The 18094-nt window shown below is 47.9% G+C and overlaps 2 protein-coding genes across 2 annotated transcripts; one reads left to right on the top strand and one right to left on the bottom strand.

Annotated features, from left to right (window-relative positions):
• Positions 1 to 9020: 9020 nt before the first annotated feature.
• Positions 9021 to 11447, top strand: WFIKKN1 (WAP, follistatin/kazal, immunoglobulin, kunitz and netrin domain containing 1). The gene is made up of 2 exons (XM_075283886.1): positions 9021 to 9236; positions 9806 to 11447. Exons 1-2 carry the CDS (start codon positions 9078 to 9080, stop codon positions 11294 to 11296), a joined length of 1650 nt encoding a protein of 549 aa, XP_075139987.1. The 5' UTR covers positions 9021 to 9077; the 3' UTR covers positions 11297 to 11447.
• A 1365-nt stretch (positions 11448 to 12812) lies between these two features.
• On the bottom strand, positions 12813 to 17531 carry METTL26 (methyltransferase like 26). The gene is made up of 6 exons (XM_075285760.1): positions 17313 to 17531; positions 15759 to 15918; positions 14980 to 15039; positions 14485 to 14552; positions 14039 to 14117; positions 12813 to 13019 (listed from the first exon to the last, which is right to left on the bottom strand). Exons 1-6 carry the CDS (start codon positions 17507 to 17509, stop codon positions 12972 to 12974), a joined length of 612 nt encoding a protein of 203 aa, XP_075141861.1. The 5' UTR covers positions 17510 to 17531; the 3' UTR covers positions 12813 to 12971.
• Positions 17532 to 18094: the final 563 nt, after the last annotated feature.

Raw genomic sequence — 18094 nt, 5'->3', positions numbered from 1 at the left:
TTGGATACAGACCCCTCTATTAGCAGTGACGTCAATGTTCGCCACCAGGTGGGGCCGCACCCTGTTGATTTTGAGGCTTCCTTTACATGGTGAAGCACATTTGGACACGATGGAGGTAGGGACGGGTCCTGTGAATGTTGACACCGCTACTGTGTACTGTCTGGCCTAAAGTCGCCACTGCAAAAACCGCGACAATCTGCGGGTAAATGGTTTTTCAGCGGTCTGACTCTGTCGACTTGATCGCCATAGACCCGTACACAGACGTGAACTGAGCCTTACAGAGTAGCTGCCGACTCCTTATACACAGGTCAATGGTTTCTATTAAATAACATTTCCGGCCCATCGTCTGCTTTGTGCTGTTCCTCCGTTATCCCCCCTGGACACTGATGAATAAATTACCAACTGGGTGTTACTGTTCCCCTGGGCAAAACTCTGCTCTGACTTTCCGCTGTTGGACAGTAGGCCGAGGTGGAAGGTCATCTCCGATCCATCTTCCAAGTAGGCCGTGTGGACTTACACGGTACAATCAGTACTGACAATCTGAGACTTGTATGACATATCATGGCGACGCTCAGCTGTCTGTTGCTCATGTATTGACAGGGGGAGAAACGGAGGTACAGCACAATGCAGAAGTTTCAGAAAAGTTTCTGTAAAATTGGTATTTTCTGATCAATAGGAGTTAAAATATAGATGTGTAAGGAAAAACCACAACTCCCAGCATGCCCTGCCAGTGGCAGGAGGGCCATGCTTTAAAATTTTTGGCACAGAGTGTCAGTCCTAGACCTATGTAAAGGATCAGGTTATGGAGTAGGCAGTAGACATTGGAAGGTCCCATGATGGCCGCACATTCAAACGGTCCCTTCACCCTCCTCCTCGTGTCCATTAACCTATTCAATGGCCTCATTGCCTGTCTATGAAGCAAATCCCTGGCAAAAGACGAAACGCTAGGAGTTATTGCTGAGGAATTGGGCACTCCCCGGCCATACCATCCACTGCCTCCCCCCTCCCAGTCAGTCCCATTGCTGACACAAGATCTTCCATGTCCAACCCCTATGTACAGTAGTTTTTATAAACCAAAACCTAAATGTTTCAGCAGAAGAGGATTCTGGGTATATTAACCCTTTTGTTGACTCAGGGCGCGAATGTTTGTGCAGTCAGTGATGGATAAATGAAGGTATAAGTTATTAAAGCGAGACGGTCTGTGCCGAGTGCGGGGGCAGCCATGTTGTAATGTGTGAGAATGGCGCCTCCACTGTTTGCAGGGAGAGGTTGAAATTTAAAGGAGTTTTCTGGGGCTTATATATTCATGGCGTATCTTTAGGGCATGTGATCAGTGTATATTGGACAGCCAGGAACTTCGCAGATCAGCGCTGATTACCAAGCCGTAGGGGCTGTGCTTGGTCGTGCAGTTCAGCCCCATTCTCTTGAATGGGACTGAGCTGTGGCTGTACCATATAACATCATTAGCACATGGAAGAGGCTGCATTGCTAATGAGCGCAGGTGATGGGTGAGGGTCTCTGGTGTCTGACCCCGACCCATCACTTACCGATGACCTTTCCTAAGGGCAGTGCATTGACAGGCAAGTCCTGGAGAATCCTTTTAAAGGACAAGTCCTGTAAGATTACAGAAAAGGCAGCGAGATCAGGTAACTGGGCAGTGAAAGTGACAAGACAACAACTCCCATCATGTCACAACTCCTAGACGTGATTTGCTGGCGGACTGGAATGGCTCTTGTAGACATTGACATATTGTTGGTATGTTCCATATTATATACGTTCCACCTACCCCAGATTGGAAATGGGTTTTCCCTATTAAAACATCTTAAAGGGAAGTTCCTTTCTTGCAGTCATGTATGACACCCGGGCACGCACCGAATATGACTGGCGTTTGGCCCCCGGCTGTCTCCAGAGACACAAGAGATTTTTGGCATCTGAGATCAAAACTTTTGAGGGCCTGCGGCTGAGTGTATGGTTGTGCCCGTCTACCCACATAGGCCATGTACATTGATTATTCAACTATATATACAGACATGTCCTTCTCTGGGTTACCTAGGAGTAGCCCTGGGCACGGGCGTGGACTCTTAGGTGTTTTAAGGGGTTGCTGCACTTATCCACAGGATGTCTGGAGGGTCCAACAACTGAAATCTCCACCAATCTCAAGAACAATGGCCTGATGCTAAATGGTTGTAATAGGCCTGCCCCTTTAACAAAGCACTCCAGTAAAAAGAAAAATAGTTCTGTTCCTCCACACACACCCCTACACCTTTACCAAAAAATGAGCTTGTCTATAGTGTAATATTATAAAATAAGTGTATTGTGAAGTTATGTGATCTCATCTGGAGCACTGACCTCCTATTCGCTCCTCTGATGCACACAGTTGGCGAAATTTACTAAAAGTCAGGTGGTTTCTGGTGTAAAAGTGAGGCGGTCACTGGCCGTAAAATATATTCCACTCTCTTTGTTTGTCACCTGCTCAGTACCTTAGAAAGCAGTACGGAGATGAAGGTGGAGGTGGCAGATTTACTAAAACTTACACCAAAACCTGAAATCTGTGACAGTCCCTGACTGGTGGACAATTCAGTTTTGACACACGGGGACCTCAAGAATTATTAGGAGGGCGAAGGCTTTAAATAGTCCCAGCAGGAGAACGAATTAAGACTGGCATAGGAAACGCACATGAGAGGAGCAGAGAGGAGGTCAGCGCTCCAGCGGAGAGCACGTAACTACTCAATAAAGTTATCAATGAGTTACATACTATCATTACAATACACAAATACTGGAGAGCTTCTTTAAGGGAACTTTCCCTTTAAATACACAGTACATTAGTATATGTCATATTTTGGGACCACCTAAAGGGGTTATATAATATATTAACAAAACGCCCGATTTCTTCCATAAATTGTTTACCTGGGTTTTCGTTTTGGACGGGCACCCGGGTCAGGTTGAAAACACTAAGGGCTTAGTGCATGATCGCCCCCCCTCCCGCTGTTAGGCTTCTCTCTTCACGTTGTGTCCCCTTCTATATTTCGAAGTGACCCTTTTTTAGAGGATTCTTCCGCCATATTATCTGAGGTCGGAGGTGGCGGAGAGCTAATGTACCCCTCCAGGTGTGTTATGGGGTGTAAATCGGGGGCCGTACCCCCACTTACTCTCATGTATTGTATGCCGGATGGGAGGAGGCTGCACTAGGGTCCTCCATGGGACCTCCATAGGTGTGTATGTCGGGTGTAGTAACGTTTCGGTTGACATTCCATCCCCCGCTTTATCTCCCATTGGTTCTTTCTCCTTGATCTTGTGGCATGTGATGTGCGAGGAGATATTTATGCATCATTCATATCAGGCCCGGGCAACCTGTTTCTCCCCGGTTGATCTTCATCTTACACGTCCAACATGCCTGACCGGTCACCAACCCAGGAAGGTATTCTGAGACTTGTAGTGCGACAGCTGCCCGGGAGCCATTCTATTGCACATTGCCTACCTCCACTCTATAGCTCAAGTACAATATTAGGCAAAGCTCAAACGACGGGTTGGAATGGGAATTTGGGCCAGGATTATTCTTCATTTCTTCCAGCAATCTCTAGTTTCTGCTGCTCGGGGCCGGTCTAGCATTCCGGGACCTCACCCGTGTATGGGATGGGGCTGATCTATCCAACTGTGAAAACATGAGATATATTTTTTTTTTCTAAAATAAATGAAAATCCCTGTGTAAATTGAAGCTGTGTCTGTGCCGTTTCTTCAGTTGGGTGTAATGAAGGGGTCCCCTGTGTCTGGATGTTGGACATGGAAACTGGGAGCTTGCTTATCTGCGGAACAAACAATCCTCTACTGGCCCATCTGGAAATTGTGCACCACCTCGTGTACCCATTGCTCTTAATATGTCCTACCAGCTAGGCCAGAACCACCTAAATGGCAATCCAATGATGTCAAAGGAGTACACTACCCAAAAGTAGCCTTGGAGAACCTTTACATAGAGCAGCAAGGAAAGCACTTTTACGCCCTCTTGTGGCGAGACCCAGTGTTTGATCAGACCCCACCTGTAACTATTGACATATAGGACCGAGACATAACGGCAGGGCGAGTTTTGAAGCAATCCTACATTTTTTTCTGGGTGTGGCATTTTTTTGGCCTATGAGTGTCTTTACTAACATATATAGTATATATTTCCTGTATATAGTAAGCTTTCTGGAGAACCTTGTCCACTGTCGGCCGCACTACTACTCCCTAATCTTCCATAGGTTGCTTATAGGAAGCTCTTACCTGCCCCCTGCTGTCTAGAAGTAGTGTTGCATCATCATTTCTCCCCTTTGTGATGTTATACTGGTAATATCCCTATTTCGAGGACATTGTGACATCACATCGCTACGTTTCCCTACAATAAGCGCAAATACCTTCTTCCTACACTCTTCCAGACTTCCAACAATGACCGACTATTCTCATCCATTGTCCCCGCTGACGCCTCCGGGACTTTTTACCATTCTTTTATGGAATTCCCTGCCGCCCCCTTAATGCTGACATCTATGAAGCTGCGTTTATCCCTTCCATGGCTATTTTATGCCTCTCACTTTCGCATAAGGCCTGAACCCGGCGTAATGGAGAACAAAGAGTTGCATAGAGTTCTGTACCAGCATAAGGGGGTTCTCCTGAATTGCCCCCCACAAAAGACTAAAATATGGGATTATTGAAATGAGTTTCCTCTCCCCCAACAGACCTCTCCATAAATCAATCCCCTTCCCATTGTCCTGCACATCAGATGTTTGCCTATCTGAACTGACCCCTATGACTCCCAATTCCCTCCTCGAGGCGCTCGCTTACATCTTAATGTTTGGAGGACACGTGTGAAATGTACGAGCCGCCCCACAACATCATGATATCCATCTCCCCATGGAGTTTGCAGCAAATCCTCATGTAAGGCCACAGCTGGGGTTTAGTCCTGTTAATGGCTGCCCTTATAATGAGCAGGCCGGGGCGTGCGGGGTGGCGAGGACGCCTTTGTTCAGCAGTCACCCTGCAGGCAACAGGCTGCACGGGACCTTACGGCCTTCATGATGAGAACAGATGGGGCAGTCGTGCAGTTCTTTGCACCCACAGACTTAATGGAACATAAATCCCTTTTGCTCGGAAAATGAGACGTCCGCCATAAAGCAAATCTTCTATCTGTCATGGATCATTATAGGCGCAGACAGAGATGGCAGCTTTGTCCTTGTCTTAAAAGCTGCTTACTCATGAATATAACCGTCCATAAATTACTATTATTACCCGTTCTATCAAGCCGAACGTGTGTATAGGGAGACCGAGGATACGACAGTCATAGGCGTCCCACCCCAATATTGATTGTGCGGCCTGATGTCCATATATCGGAAAGGACGGTGTTAATATGTATTTGGTATGTGCTCCCTATAGGGGGTAATAGGAGCGACCTCTTATGGCCAATACCCATCCTCTAAAAGGGTACATGAACTTGTTGAAATATGTGCTGCCTGTTCTCTGGCTATATAATCTTTCATACATGATGTCCTATCAGTATTTCTGCTGTCAATAGCCCCATTATGGCTGCAGCACACTTTACAATTCTCCCTGAGGCTGTGGGTTTGTACAATAAGGAGCAGTCTGCCCCCTCCATCCATTACAACTACTACTGGTTTCTTTATATGTAATTCTGCCAGGAGTAACTGTGCAACAGCAATCAAATATTATGGCCCAAGTGACCATAACATAGGAGACCCACTAGATTATAAATATAGGGCAAAGACACACAGGCAAGCAGCTAAAACGCAAGAAAAAAGCACAGTAAAGCAGCTTGTTGTCTGTGAATAATATCCCATCTGTAATCATACAAGAAGCCAGAAGTAGATGCCAGTACATGGAAGATGATTCTTATATTATAAGGAGTGAGCTGTGCAGAATGTTCAGTCCAGTGCACAGAGCAACAGTTTGCAGATGTGTGTGCAGGCTGTGAGGAGAATCAGCCCCTCCCCTCTCTATGTGAAGACAGAACAGACTTTCCCCCTCTACTCAATGCGAAGCCGTCTTGCTTTTGGATGGTACCTATGGACGAATCGTCACTAGCAACAGGGAGTGAACTGAAAATTAACTAGAACTTTAGAGAGGTTTTTCAGACAGAAAACATCATTTTTAATTAAACTGTTTTATATTTGGCCAAGAATCACATGATTTATGAAAAGGTAAACTCCATGATGACGTCGATCAGATTCCATAGTAAGCCATCTACAATATGCAGATTCTCTGCTTGCTAGGAAGTCCCCGTATGTGCTTAGGTAGTTGCCTAGCATACAGGTGGTGCAAGCAGCAGGTGACCACTCTTGTGCTCCATGCTCCTGTGGAGTCATTCACGGTACAAAGGGATTTTTGACAGCTTGTATAGATAATACTACAGGCAAAAACCCCGCCATGCAGTTTACTGAAGCGTACAGAGAGATGTGCAGGGCAGATTCGCTTTCATCAAGATCATTTAGAAGAAAAATAACCTACAGGAATGTTTGAGATTAGTCACTGACAGGTAGGATATGCCATTACATAATGATCGGTGGAAATGTGATCTCTGTGACCTACGATGATCCTGGGAACAGAGTCTACACAATCATCTATCACTTTCTAATAGATGGATTGTGACCTAAGGATGTAAGGAAGATTAGAAAATCTAAGCATTAGTCAGTGACTGTGAGGGTAAGTTCACATGGGTTTTTTTGGATCGGAACCGTTCCGATCCAAAAGCTGAGTAGCCGTGACTGAAAGCCGTTGCACTGCACCAGCATCCAGCCGCGCACTCCGCTCCGGATTAGGCCCCATGAATGGAGGAGGAAGTGTCTTCAGGCCGAATCGCGAGGCAAAACAGCCTCAAGAATGAGCACCTCGATTTCAATGGAAGCCATATTTTTGGTCAGGATCTTAAGGCGAATACGGCCTCAAAATCCTGACCAAAAAACTCAGTGTGAACTTCCCCTAAGGGCTTGTTCACATGGAGTACTTTCCACAAGGATTTGGGACAGAAATCCTTGTGGAACTTTCTTTCAAGAAGTCTCTACCTTCATGTAGAAACTGCGCTGCCTCCAAAAAAGAGGTTTCTGGAGCGGAAACCATGCTGGCGTTTCAATACCACTCATTGGGTCGCTGAAAAACCTCAACCGGGGAACTCAAGTTTTTGGAAACATTTTTAAGTGATTTTTTTTTTTCTACATCAAAGAAACTCTATGAACATAACCTAACATAGGGTTCCCCAAACTTGTGACCCTCCAGCTGTTACATTACCACAGCTCTCCGTAAAAGGGTCCTCAACCCCCTCCTCTATTCCCCCTGATGGAGACCTGCTCTCTTTCCATAGACTTGACTGAAGGGAGTCAGGCACATACACGGCCATCTTTTCATTCGAGATCTCGTCCCTTCATCTACTTGACAACTCTCCTGAAATGTGCAAGAAGCTCTGACAAAAAACAGTGACCTCTTCCAGTCCCGGAATAGTGCGGCGGGGCCACTCAAAAAATGTGGTGACTCCCAGACCTCCATTGGAAACAGTTGGCCAGTACGGTTATAGGACTGGATGAGAGTTCCTGCCCGTGGCGGCCATCTTATAGGTGATATATTACATGGCCACAGGGGCGTGACATGCTACAAAATGGGAGCGGAGACTCTCAAACAAAAACTTTTGCGCCATACTTTACACATCACGATTCCCAGGGGCCTGTGGATATGTCGTAAATGTCTAAGATCAGAAACCCCCTTTAAGAAGCGTACCCCATGACATCATACTTGTTACTATAGCAACCAATCAGGGCTCAGCTTTAATCTTTTCCAAAAAGTGGGATTGGCCGCTACGTCAGAAAGCGTCTCCGTATCCGTTAGTTATCAAAAAGTGTAACCAGAGTTTGACAGGCGTAGCTTTATTGTTCGTTCCCTATTGACAGGACTTGTTTCACAACTTTAGGCCCAGGCGTAGCAGCCCCAGTGCATTGTGGGTCTTGTAGTTCCCTGATTTTATTTTATAGAAGGGTTATAAGAGGAATGGGCCGGATTGTCAGGGAGATGTCAATGCAGGGACTGAGTATGCGTGGGAAGGGGTTAAATGGCAGCGCCCTTTGATCCCCTCATTTAATGTCTGCAAGAGGGGAGGGGGCTACAGACTGGAAGCCACCAACACTGAATGAAAGGAGACAACAAGGGGTGGAATTGGGTTACTCCCCCATCACAGGGAAGCTCTGCTCCTTCCCTCCTCCTTCTCCTTTCCACGCTGCTGTACACCTCTGTGGCACACACATGTAGACAGGCTCCCTCTGTCTCATCCCGCACACTACACCTTTGTCGCACAACACGCCTGGCCGGCGCACTGCCCTCTACATCACAATGGGCACACTCTTGGCCTGAGTGTGCCACCCAATTTCGTCCACCATCTGCGGGGTCACGCGTAAAACACACACATAACACAACGCCCCCGTGCCCCGGGGCAAACACACCAGTTGCTGCACTGGGTACATAACTTGTATGGCCTTCATACACGTCCGTGTGACCGGTCCTTTAGTCTGTATCTCACCTGCACCCCTTACAACCTGGGCACGCACACTGCACCCTCTGCCTGCTATCCCCATCACCCCCTATAAAACCAGACACACTAACCCCCTCCTCACACAGACACAGGGTCTGCTCCCTCCCATCCAGGATCCTGTTTAGAAAGTTATCCTGTCCCACATCAGGGGCGGGTGAAAAGAGGACAAGAAGGGAGTCCACTGGGCACATCACACAACACTCGGGAGACGGTGCCCACAAGATGCCCTTCTCTCTCCTCAGGCTGTCAGGGATGGCATTGTGATTTACCTGGAACATACCCAAGAAAGGTTAGATGTCACCAGTGCACATGTATGTGACAACACGGGCACGTACATGGACTAGGACACATGCCCACGACATGCCCGCACACATACATGATATTCCAGGCTTTGGTCCTATCCATTGCATTTCGTATGTAATAGCGATATAAAATATGTAACTTTGGCCTAAACCTTTAACACACGGACACGTATTAGAGATGCACATACATGTGCGTGATCTCGACTTCTAGTTGAAGGGAGATGAGGGCTACACTTTGCTTTGTTCTGCTTTGCCTACAAGCCCAACATGCTAGCTACAGCTCAGCCCGGGGGCATTTTGGCATCTGCCCCAACCAGCTGAATGCCAACTTGTGGGTGGACGCCCAGAGCACCTGTGAAAGGGAATGTGAAGCCGATCAGGTAAGAACGGTTTACTCCACTGAACCCGCCGTAACCTTTGAATTCTATTCATTCTGAAATCTGTATTGTACTTATGGAAAACCTGACACTAACCCAGATTAACATGGATAGATGTAGCAGAGGCGAGCTAACACTTCACAGGACTCACCGTGGGATCCTAATGGGAGGTTTTACATGGGACTGCATATAACTCACACCGTTATCCTAGCAATGCCGCATTGTTATACAACAAATTCAGCTCTGCTACTTCTGCATAGAAAATACAGTTTTGCATGTTGTGTGTGCCTAGACCAAAAGAATGAAATATGTCCATATATACCGCCATGTTGACCAATTTCTCATATTTATGAATGGGATAATCACAGAAATTTTATTAACAAATGTCACATAACTACAACTCCCAGCATGACCCGATAGTCGCAGGTTCTCAGTTGTAGCTTCTCAACAGCAGAGACAACAAGGCGACAGGATAGGAGAGGCCTCATGTACTATGCAGCACTGAAATGGTTAAACCCCAAAGGCTTATGGGCCATTTATTATAATTCTGTCTCATTCTGATTTCTCTTCAGGACTGTGAACCTTTCGAAAAATGTTGCACCAATGTTTGCGGCCAGCAGAGCTGTGTGGCGGCCCGCTACCCTGATTCGGGCCTGCCAGCCCCTGGATCCATCCGTCCTGCCACCTGCACGGGTTTTGTCTGCGCTCAGCAGGGTTCTGTCTGTGAGATGTGGGAAGGACGTCCAGTCTGCCGCTGTCGGGAGCGATGTGGGAAGCAGCCGGGGTTCACCTGCGCCTCCGATGGCCTGACTTATTATAACCGCTGCTATATGGATGCCGAGGCTTGCTCTAGAGGTATTACGCTGGTTGAAGTGCCCTGCAAATTTGTGTCCTCTTGGCCTATCACCACTATGGCACCTTCTGAAACCACCCTGCAGCCAACCCAACCATCAACGCCCTTGGAAGTACCGCTGCCACCAGCCTTGTACCATTCGCCAACCCCACAATCGGTGACCGTAGGTGGGACCGTAGGGCTACAATGTGAATCTAGTGGCCGCCCACGACCTGAGATCCTCTGGGAAAAGTTAGGCGAGGGCCCTGCTGCACCACTCATGCGACCAGACCAGATGTATGGCAACCTCGTGGTGACCAATTCTGGCCAACTTGTCATCTATAATGCTCGCCCAGAAGACGCCGGTGTTTACGTTTGCATGGCGAGGAACTCTGCAGGTCTCCTCCGCGCTCAGTTCCCACTCTCTGTCGTGAAGAAGGGTACATCTTCAGGGGTTACAACCAACCGGCGTCCAGTCCACCCATCTGAATGTCTCAAGCCTCCCGATCATAGAGATTGCCAAGGTCCTCGAGTCCTTCGCTGGTTCTATGACTCCCAAAGTGCTGACTGCCAGACTTTCTATGATAAAGGCTGCTCAGGTGGTACCAATGTCTTCCAGACTTATGAAGAGTGCAGATCATCGTGCCAGCCCCGGTCTCCAGACCTTTGCACACTACCACCCGTGAGAGGACCGTGCAAGGCTCTGCAGTGGAGGTGGGCTTATAGTTCTCTTATGCGCCAGTGTTTTTCTTTCATTTACGGTGGATGTCATGGCAATCAAAACAACTTTGAGAGCAGACAAGCCTGTGATGATCGTTGCCCCCTGCCACGTGCCAAGCCATGCCAAGGATGCCACCTACGAGGACGACTTGTGCCTAGCTTGTGCCGTAGTGACTTTGTAATTGTGGGGCGGCTTGAGGAGTCTGGGGAGGAACGAGTTCTGCGGGTGGTCCTCATAGAAGTACTGAAGGATGACTACATGGGTCTCCGTCTTTTCCATACCAAGTATTTGGAGGTGACGGTGGGGGACGGCGGAGGAAGCGGGTGCATGTGCAACAGCCTTCCAGGTTCAGGAGACAACCAGCTCTTGATCATGGGTGAAGTACAAGACGGCATGGCGTTATTAGGACCCTCAAGCTACGTACGGCCCGCCAATGAGAAGAGGCTGAGGAAGGTCAGAGACATGCTTGACAAGGGAACGTGTCAGATGCTGAACCGATTTCAGGACTGAAAAGACGTAGGACCTTACATAGTCCTGCACTGGTGCTCTTCATGATAGGGGGTGGATGATCCCGATGCTGGTGACCAATGGGCGATCGACCACTATTATGATGTCATTTCATGCCTCAAATATGTCACCAATTCCTAATGAATTTATAGGCTATGACCTCATGAATATTGTGTGAGCTCACAAAGTGTTTCCTCTGCTGGGCTCAGGTGTCTGTTGAAGTCTTGTTAGTAGGAAATTCAGTCCATTTTAGGCAATTGTTTATTTTACCTTTAGAGGGGCCTCGGACAGTAAACGGACCCCCAGCGACCAGCTTTAATCCAAGTGGGAACCTGCCAAGTGTTCAGTTTCCCTATAGCACACCCACAGGCGAAATGAAGCATTGCACAGACCTCCATTACATCAATAGGCTGTCCATGTAATGTACTGATGTGATGGTTCCTCCAAAGAGACACTCTATGTAGCTATTAGGATAAGGGGGGGGGGAGGTCCCCTTAATAATAAAGCTAGGTTTAAAGAATAACTCCGTTTTTAATCTTATTTTTTTTCATAAATCCATAGTGGAGGTGAAGAGAAGAAACTTTGTAATAGACTTTATATAAGTAAAGTGCCTTTGTCTCCTTCTGCCACTGATCAAATCTGTGCAATAGAAGTCTATGGAGAGGAGAGAGACATCAGCACTATAGACTGTTTTCTTTCCCAACTGGCCTGTCAGGAATTACTCTCCAGCCGCCTCCTGACGGAGATGATTCATTTAGTCCTGTAGATATCTCTCTCCTTCTCCTCCTCTCTCCATAGACTTCATTGTAAACTGACACTGCTTGTGTACAGAGTACAGACTGAAATCCCCCAGGTAAGAAGTAAGACAGGCACTTTTCTTTCTTTTCCCTTCACCCGCCCTACATAAACCTTTCCTTACACTTTAAGTGTAACCTTTACCATAGATGGGTCATGTGATGTATTAAACCCGTGTCTGAGATGTCTATACAGTCGCTATAAGTGACTTTTTTTTTAATGTTTTTTGACATTTTTCTAATTTTCTACATGATGCCAAATGATAGAACTGTTGCAGCCTTTCCTTATACGATACTTTACCTATTGTGTTGGATTTCTATGTTCTATGGATCATTTTATATACAATATGTTGGTTTTTTTTCCCACTTTTTGGTGCTATAAATAAATTATAATAACTCCCTGCTATAGTCCATTTACAAGGTCTTTCAGAAAAGCGGGTAACTTATGAGATCCATCTACTTGAATGATTCTGATGAATATAATTTTGCAAAAAATATCATACAGTAGAATGAAATTTAGTGCACTACCAAAAGTGGCCACATGAGGGCGCCCCAGACTTCAGGTACAATTCTGCCCATTCACAATGAAGTTGACAAAATTTTGTCTTCACTTTATATTGTTAAGCCCCAATGTCAGGGCCCCGTTTGCTATAAAGCTAATCCGAATGACAAAGTCGGGTTGCTTTATGTAGATTATAAATTTCTGCAGACAAAAAAACCCCATCAACCTTAAAGAAAGTGTCATTTTATTTAATGCAAATACCCAATACAATTGCACAAAGCTATAAACAGACATATAAAAAGAAGGCATGCAAAGACCACAGCATTAGCGGACTGTAAGGGTTAATGCGCTGCCGCCATCTTCATATACGTATGACCTTCGGTCACATCTTACGGAAGATCAAACACTTGTTATTTGCCGGCATGTCCACCTGCAACACAACGTGAGAGTCGGAGATCAGTGGCGCAAAGGTTTGTGTGTCACCTGATAGGAGATTGGCATTGGTTAATCGCAGCCATGCCAGGGGGGAGGGGCGGACGGCAGACATTCAGAATGCTATTGTGTCTGTCAATGTCACATTGTCATACACACGGCTGACCTGTCGACCATTAACCTCGGCTATTATTACAGGATTGCAACAGTTTAATAGGCAAAGTCCAGTTTATTTGCAGTCAGTGCAGGATATGGACACAGGGACAATCAATCCGGCCATTAACGCAAAGATATTTTCTATTCTGATCATAATCCTCTGGTACGATACACGTTGGATTAGAATGGTTTTTCCTTAAAATTGTTCTGACCACTGTACTGTGTCTGGTATTCCAGTAGTCACTAGAGTTGCAATACCAGACACAGCCTGTGGATCGGAGTGGCGCCGTTCCTGGGTGAAACATAAAAGCAGACCCTTTTATCCAATACTGGACAACTCCTTTAAGATGAATACAATAGGCGAGGGGCAAATATATTAAGACTGACCTTTGGTATGCCAGACTTTAAAAACAGTTCGACAGGGAGAAGGACCAAGAGATTTATGTGCGTTTTAGTAAATCGGCCCATCTTCACAGAATCTGGTGGGAATGGCACGGATCGGTGCTTGAGGGCCACACTAGACACACGAAAGGGCCGTGCGCCGAACGTGCGCCTCAATATCCTCCCTCTACGACATTTTTCTGCTATAGAGGGAATGATACATCCCCATAAACTATTTAAAGGGATTGTCCAGGATTTCCTTTAGACCATCTGATGTCTGCGGGCCAAATCCCAGCTTTCCCTCTGTCTCAACAGTAGGTGTCGTGTAAAAGTACATGGCTGTCCTCATGGAACATGGGCTGCTGACAACAGGTCCCGACAGTATTCCCCTCTCCCCACTGAAACACATGCACACTCAGTGAGTCGAGGGTTAGGAGGAATAGTTGTTGGTTGAGCTTTTGCTCTGCTAGAAATCCTTACCATCCTCTCCAATGTCAACCCGCAAGCCTTTGCCAGCTCACGCAGATCCGATGTATCCCAGATTCCCCAGGCTGGATTACTGCAATGCAATAGTCATATAGAGAGTCATATACATGCAGAGGACAGGATTAAAGAGGAGCTCCGGGAGCAGAGATGAGGCCGTATACACAGTGCTAATCCAGGTTATGTGGATAGAAGAGTTCCCAGGCTACATGACCGGACAGCTGCAGAGTTTAAGCAGGACCCAGATATCTCTATTAACCCCTATAACTCAATAAAGAGCATCCCTTGTGCCCGGGCAGAGCCGCGCAGTCTATATGACCCCAAGTGAGCACGTCCGGTACATTACCTGTCTACTAATCAGAAGCCCCTATGGACACATGACTGCTATAGGTGCAGCACAACAGGTGACAGAGATAAAGCATGGGGGATACATTGTGTAATACCTGTTTTTCAGACTCTGGTTAAAATCAATATTACTCTGCGGAGTGAGGACGCCATTGACCGAGTATGGCTGCGGAGAGAACAGAGACAGTGGTCAGTAAATGCAGGGAGGTCACAGGACGACGACTACTTATGGTTACTAGGCCCGGTCAGATCTACAAAGCCGACAACTGTGCACATCAATTCTTACATATTTTGCAGAGTGTGGCCCCCGATACCAGCTCCATAAGAGTATCCCATATCGGAACACTGGTTGCTTTAGATATGACCCATCCACAACCAGAGTGCTGGAAAATTATTAGATCGCCATTGACGTAACAAGGCTCAGGCATGATGGATTTCAATTTGCAAGATCCTCCGCTCTCAGGAAGGTAAGTGGTACCAAGTCTGCCCTATTTCCTACAGTAACCTCCATACTTATGGAGAACATATAAGGGGCCTATAGATATCCATAGCAATTCATGTCACACTACACCAAACAGAAGGCACAATCTTACCCCATAGGTGAGGAGGACGCCTCCAGGCTGCAGTATATGTCCAGCCCCATAAAACAGTCCCTGTTATAAATCGAAATATCATATTAAAGGAACGTAAGAAATGCAGAGAAATCTGTTCTATATTCTGGATTCTTCAAACACCCTTTCTTACCCACAGGGGTTCACAACGTGTCACTCACATGGCAGGGGACACATTTGGACCTACAAAGTTCAGCTACCATCGCCATATAAATGTTTCATAGCAATTATTAGTTATTTTCTACATTGCTTGCTTGGCAGCATCTATAGCCCTAGCAACACTAAACACAATGCGCCACCACCAGCAGGTGGCACCACTATAATATAGCAGGGAGGGTGCCAGCTGCACTTAAAGGGGTTAAATGCAGACAGCAGGGGTAGAATAGAAGATTAAAAAAGCACTGATACTAACACTATGTTCACATCTGCACCATGTGTCCATTGTTCTGATCCATCGGAGGACCATTACCTCTGCCACCCTGTTTGTATACGGAGCAGCGGCAGTAATGACATCACAGCTGTATACTACTAAGACTGGAGATTAGCTGCAGCAGTCCTATCGACGTTGCCATGTTTAGAGCTGGGAAGACATTTTTTTCCCCTTATATGACAATTGGCAGCCCCATGACTGGGGGGGTTTGGCTTTTCTCTGGATCACTATGGTAGGTTCACATGTTGGGCTGCACAGACTTGTCTGTCTTAGCTATTGTGGAACAGTCATGGGGTCCCCATACAGGCCTAGTATGACATGGAGCAGTAACCTGTGTACAGCTGGCTTCAGATATGTGGATCAGGTTGATGCAGACAACCAGTTGCAGTGAATTTGGCTCCAGGCCCCAGGTTTCCCAGCTCCGAGAGACGTCGAGGGCGCGAGGTTGGTCCACATTGGTAAGAGACCACTTGGAGATGTATTCAGTTATGCTGAAGGAACAAGAAGAAATGGCGCGGCATAGTGAACACGGCAACATGTAGAGGGAATAGGAAACCCAGGGATAATGGAAATGGAAAAAAAAAAGGTACTATTCCGTTATCGGGCCAGCAGAGCTTATCAGCACCAGCATCGGGACAGCAGCAGTCAGCATTTCAGCATTGGGAATGACATCTGAGGACTGACTGCTGGCCCGATGCTTGTGCCCAGCTCTCCTTCCATCTGCCCCGTACCCCTCTCTGGCCCAGCTCTCCTTCCATCTGCCCCTCTCCCCGCCACGTGACTAGGCTTGACCGACATTACTAGTCGCCGGGACGCTGCAGGAAGTTTGTCCCTCTGGGTCACCATAGCTCCCCGCCGTTACTATGGTCAGCGCATCCCTGAATCGCCGCCGCCACTTTCAGGACCCTTTATTGAGCCCCGGTGTGTGCTATTTTTTTCCTTCCGGTCTCCGTTCTCTGTGCCGGCCATGGCTTCCAGTGCGAGCGTCTTTCTTTCCTCCTGAACGCTAATGGCCAGAATGAGAGCGCCGAGGTGAGGCCTAGTCGAGTGGCAGGGAGAGGGGGTACGGGGCAGATGTAAGAAGAGCTGGGGGGCAGCACTGGGAGGATGGATGGGGGCATTGATGTACTGGTTACTAGAGACAGGGCGCCAGCATCGGGCCAGCAGTCAGTCCTTGGGGCGGGCCAGAGAGGGGTACAGGGCAGATGGAAGGAGAGCTGGGCACAAGCATCGGTCCAGCAGTCAGTCCTCAGATGTCATTCCCGATGCTGAAATGCTGACTGCTGCTGTCCCAATGCTGGTGCTGGTAAGCTCTGCTGGCCCGATAACGGAATAGTACCAAAAAAAATGATACTCACCTGCCCCCGTTTTCCGACATCAGCTCCCTTGTTTCATCCTGGGCATACACTGAATGGACAGCGGCGTGAAGCGGCTCAGGTGACATGAGGCATGTTGGGTACTGATGACATCATCAGCGCCCAAGTGATGTCAGTGATTGGATGCAGAGGCCGCATGAGCTGCTTCACTTCCGGTCTGGCCAGGGCTTGCAGGGAATGGAGGTACCTGGGTCCAGTTTGCCTCGAATACCCGAACAATACAAGCGAATAATGGCGTCGGCGGTGTAACGTGAAGCTCAAGGGACCCAATGCAAAATCTGTAGAAGGGCCCCACTTCCTTGTAGTCCCATGTACATGAGTTGTATGACCCCTAACAACCAATCAGAAGTCAGCTCTCATTTCCTAAAGGGACTATGGAAAATGAAAGCTGTGACCTGATTGGCCGCCCTGGCCTTCGCCCTCCTCCGCAGACTGTCTATCCCTAACCTCACGGCCGTCACATGACCCGCCCTGATCACATGACCACCCGCTCTGGTCACCTGACTCACCTCCGAAGGCAGCGCTGGTCTACCTCAGACGGGCTCCAGCGCACATTGGGCAGGGCACGGGCAAAATGCGCGGCGTGCTGCCCGGTGCCCGAGGCCACCTCCAGCACCCGCACCACCGGGGCCGCGGGGTTCACGTACTGCCGCAGGACGTCCAGGATCGGCTCCTTGTTCCGGTCCGCGGCTGCAGCCACCAGCATCTTAGCGAGTCCCAGGGTTGTCTGCTCTAATGGGCGGAACTACAACTCCCAGAATCCCTCAGCTTATAGCGAACTACAGCCTCTTAAAGTGACAGTACCTCTTATTGATGTCACCGTGTGGCTCTAGCCTAAAGGGCTATCTAGTCATGGCAAGTTACCCCTGTTATGACTGGGAGGGGTCTGACTGCCAGAGCCCCCACTTATCACAAAATCCCAGCACTCTGCTATCTCCAGGGGTCCCATTGAAATAAATGGAGGGGCTGCTGTCCATCCTGCTGCTCCAGTCAAGACTGAGATGTCACTTGAAGATCTTGGGCCCCAATGCAAAACATGTAATGGGGCCCCCACGTACCATGTCCTAATTCTATAATACTGGTGTCGTCGTATGTTGTAAAGAGGTCTATGGGACCCCCTGAGGCTCTAACCCCCCCCAATCGGCCGGTTACCCCGCGACCTTTGACTAGAGGTAACTTGTATAACCTGTTCACCCTCCCCGGTACCCCAACAGCAGGCGCCGCTTCTCGCCATCTCTGGTCCCGGTCCAGCAGTGATGATGTGCCAAATGTGGCCAGTGACATCACTGAA

Source organism: Leptodactylus fuscus, chromosome 8 (assembly GCF_031893055.1).
Source record: "Leptodactylus fuscus isolate aLepFus1 chromosome 8, aLepFus1.hap2, whole genome shotgun sequence".
NCBI lineage: Eukaryota > Metazoa > Chordata > Amphibia > Anura > Leptodactylidae > Leptodactylus > Leptodactylus fuscus.
This window is presented reverse-complemented; position numbering and strand designations above follow the sequence as displayed.

Excerpts from the sequence above, each read along its gene's own strand:
- METTL26 (XM_075285760.1), bottom strand. The coding sequence starts at position 17,509 with ATGCTGGTGGCTGCAGCCGCGGACCGGAACAAGGAGCCGATCCTGGAC. Across the intron at positions 15,040-15,758 it reads CTGAAGCCAGCTGTACACAG|GGACTGTTTTATGGGGCTGG; the intron begins GTTACTGCTCCA and ends GATTTATAACAG. Across the intron at positions 13,020-14,038 it reads GGTTGACATTGGAGAGGATG|GTGGACATGCCGGCAAATAA; the intron begins GTAAGGATTTCT and ends GTTGTGTTGCAG.
- WFIKKN1 (XM_075283886.1), top strand. The coding sequence starts at position 9,078 with ATGAGGGCTACACTTTGCTTTGTTCTGCTTTGCCTACAAGCCCAACAT. Across the intron at positions 9,237-9,805 it reads GGGAATGTGAAGCCGATCAG|GACTGTGAACCTTTCGAAAA; the intron begins GTAAGAACGGTT and ends ATTTCTCTTCAG.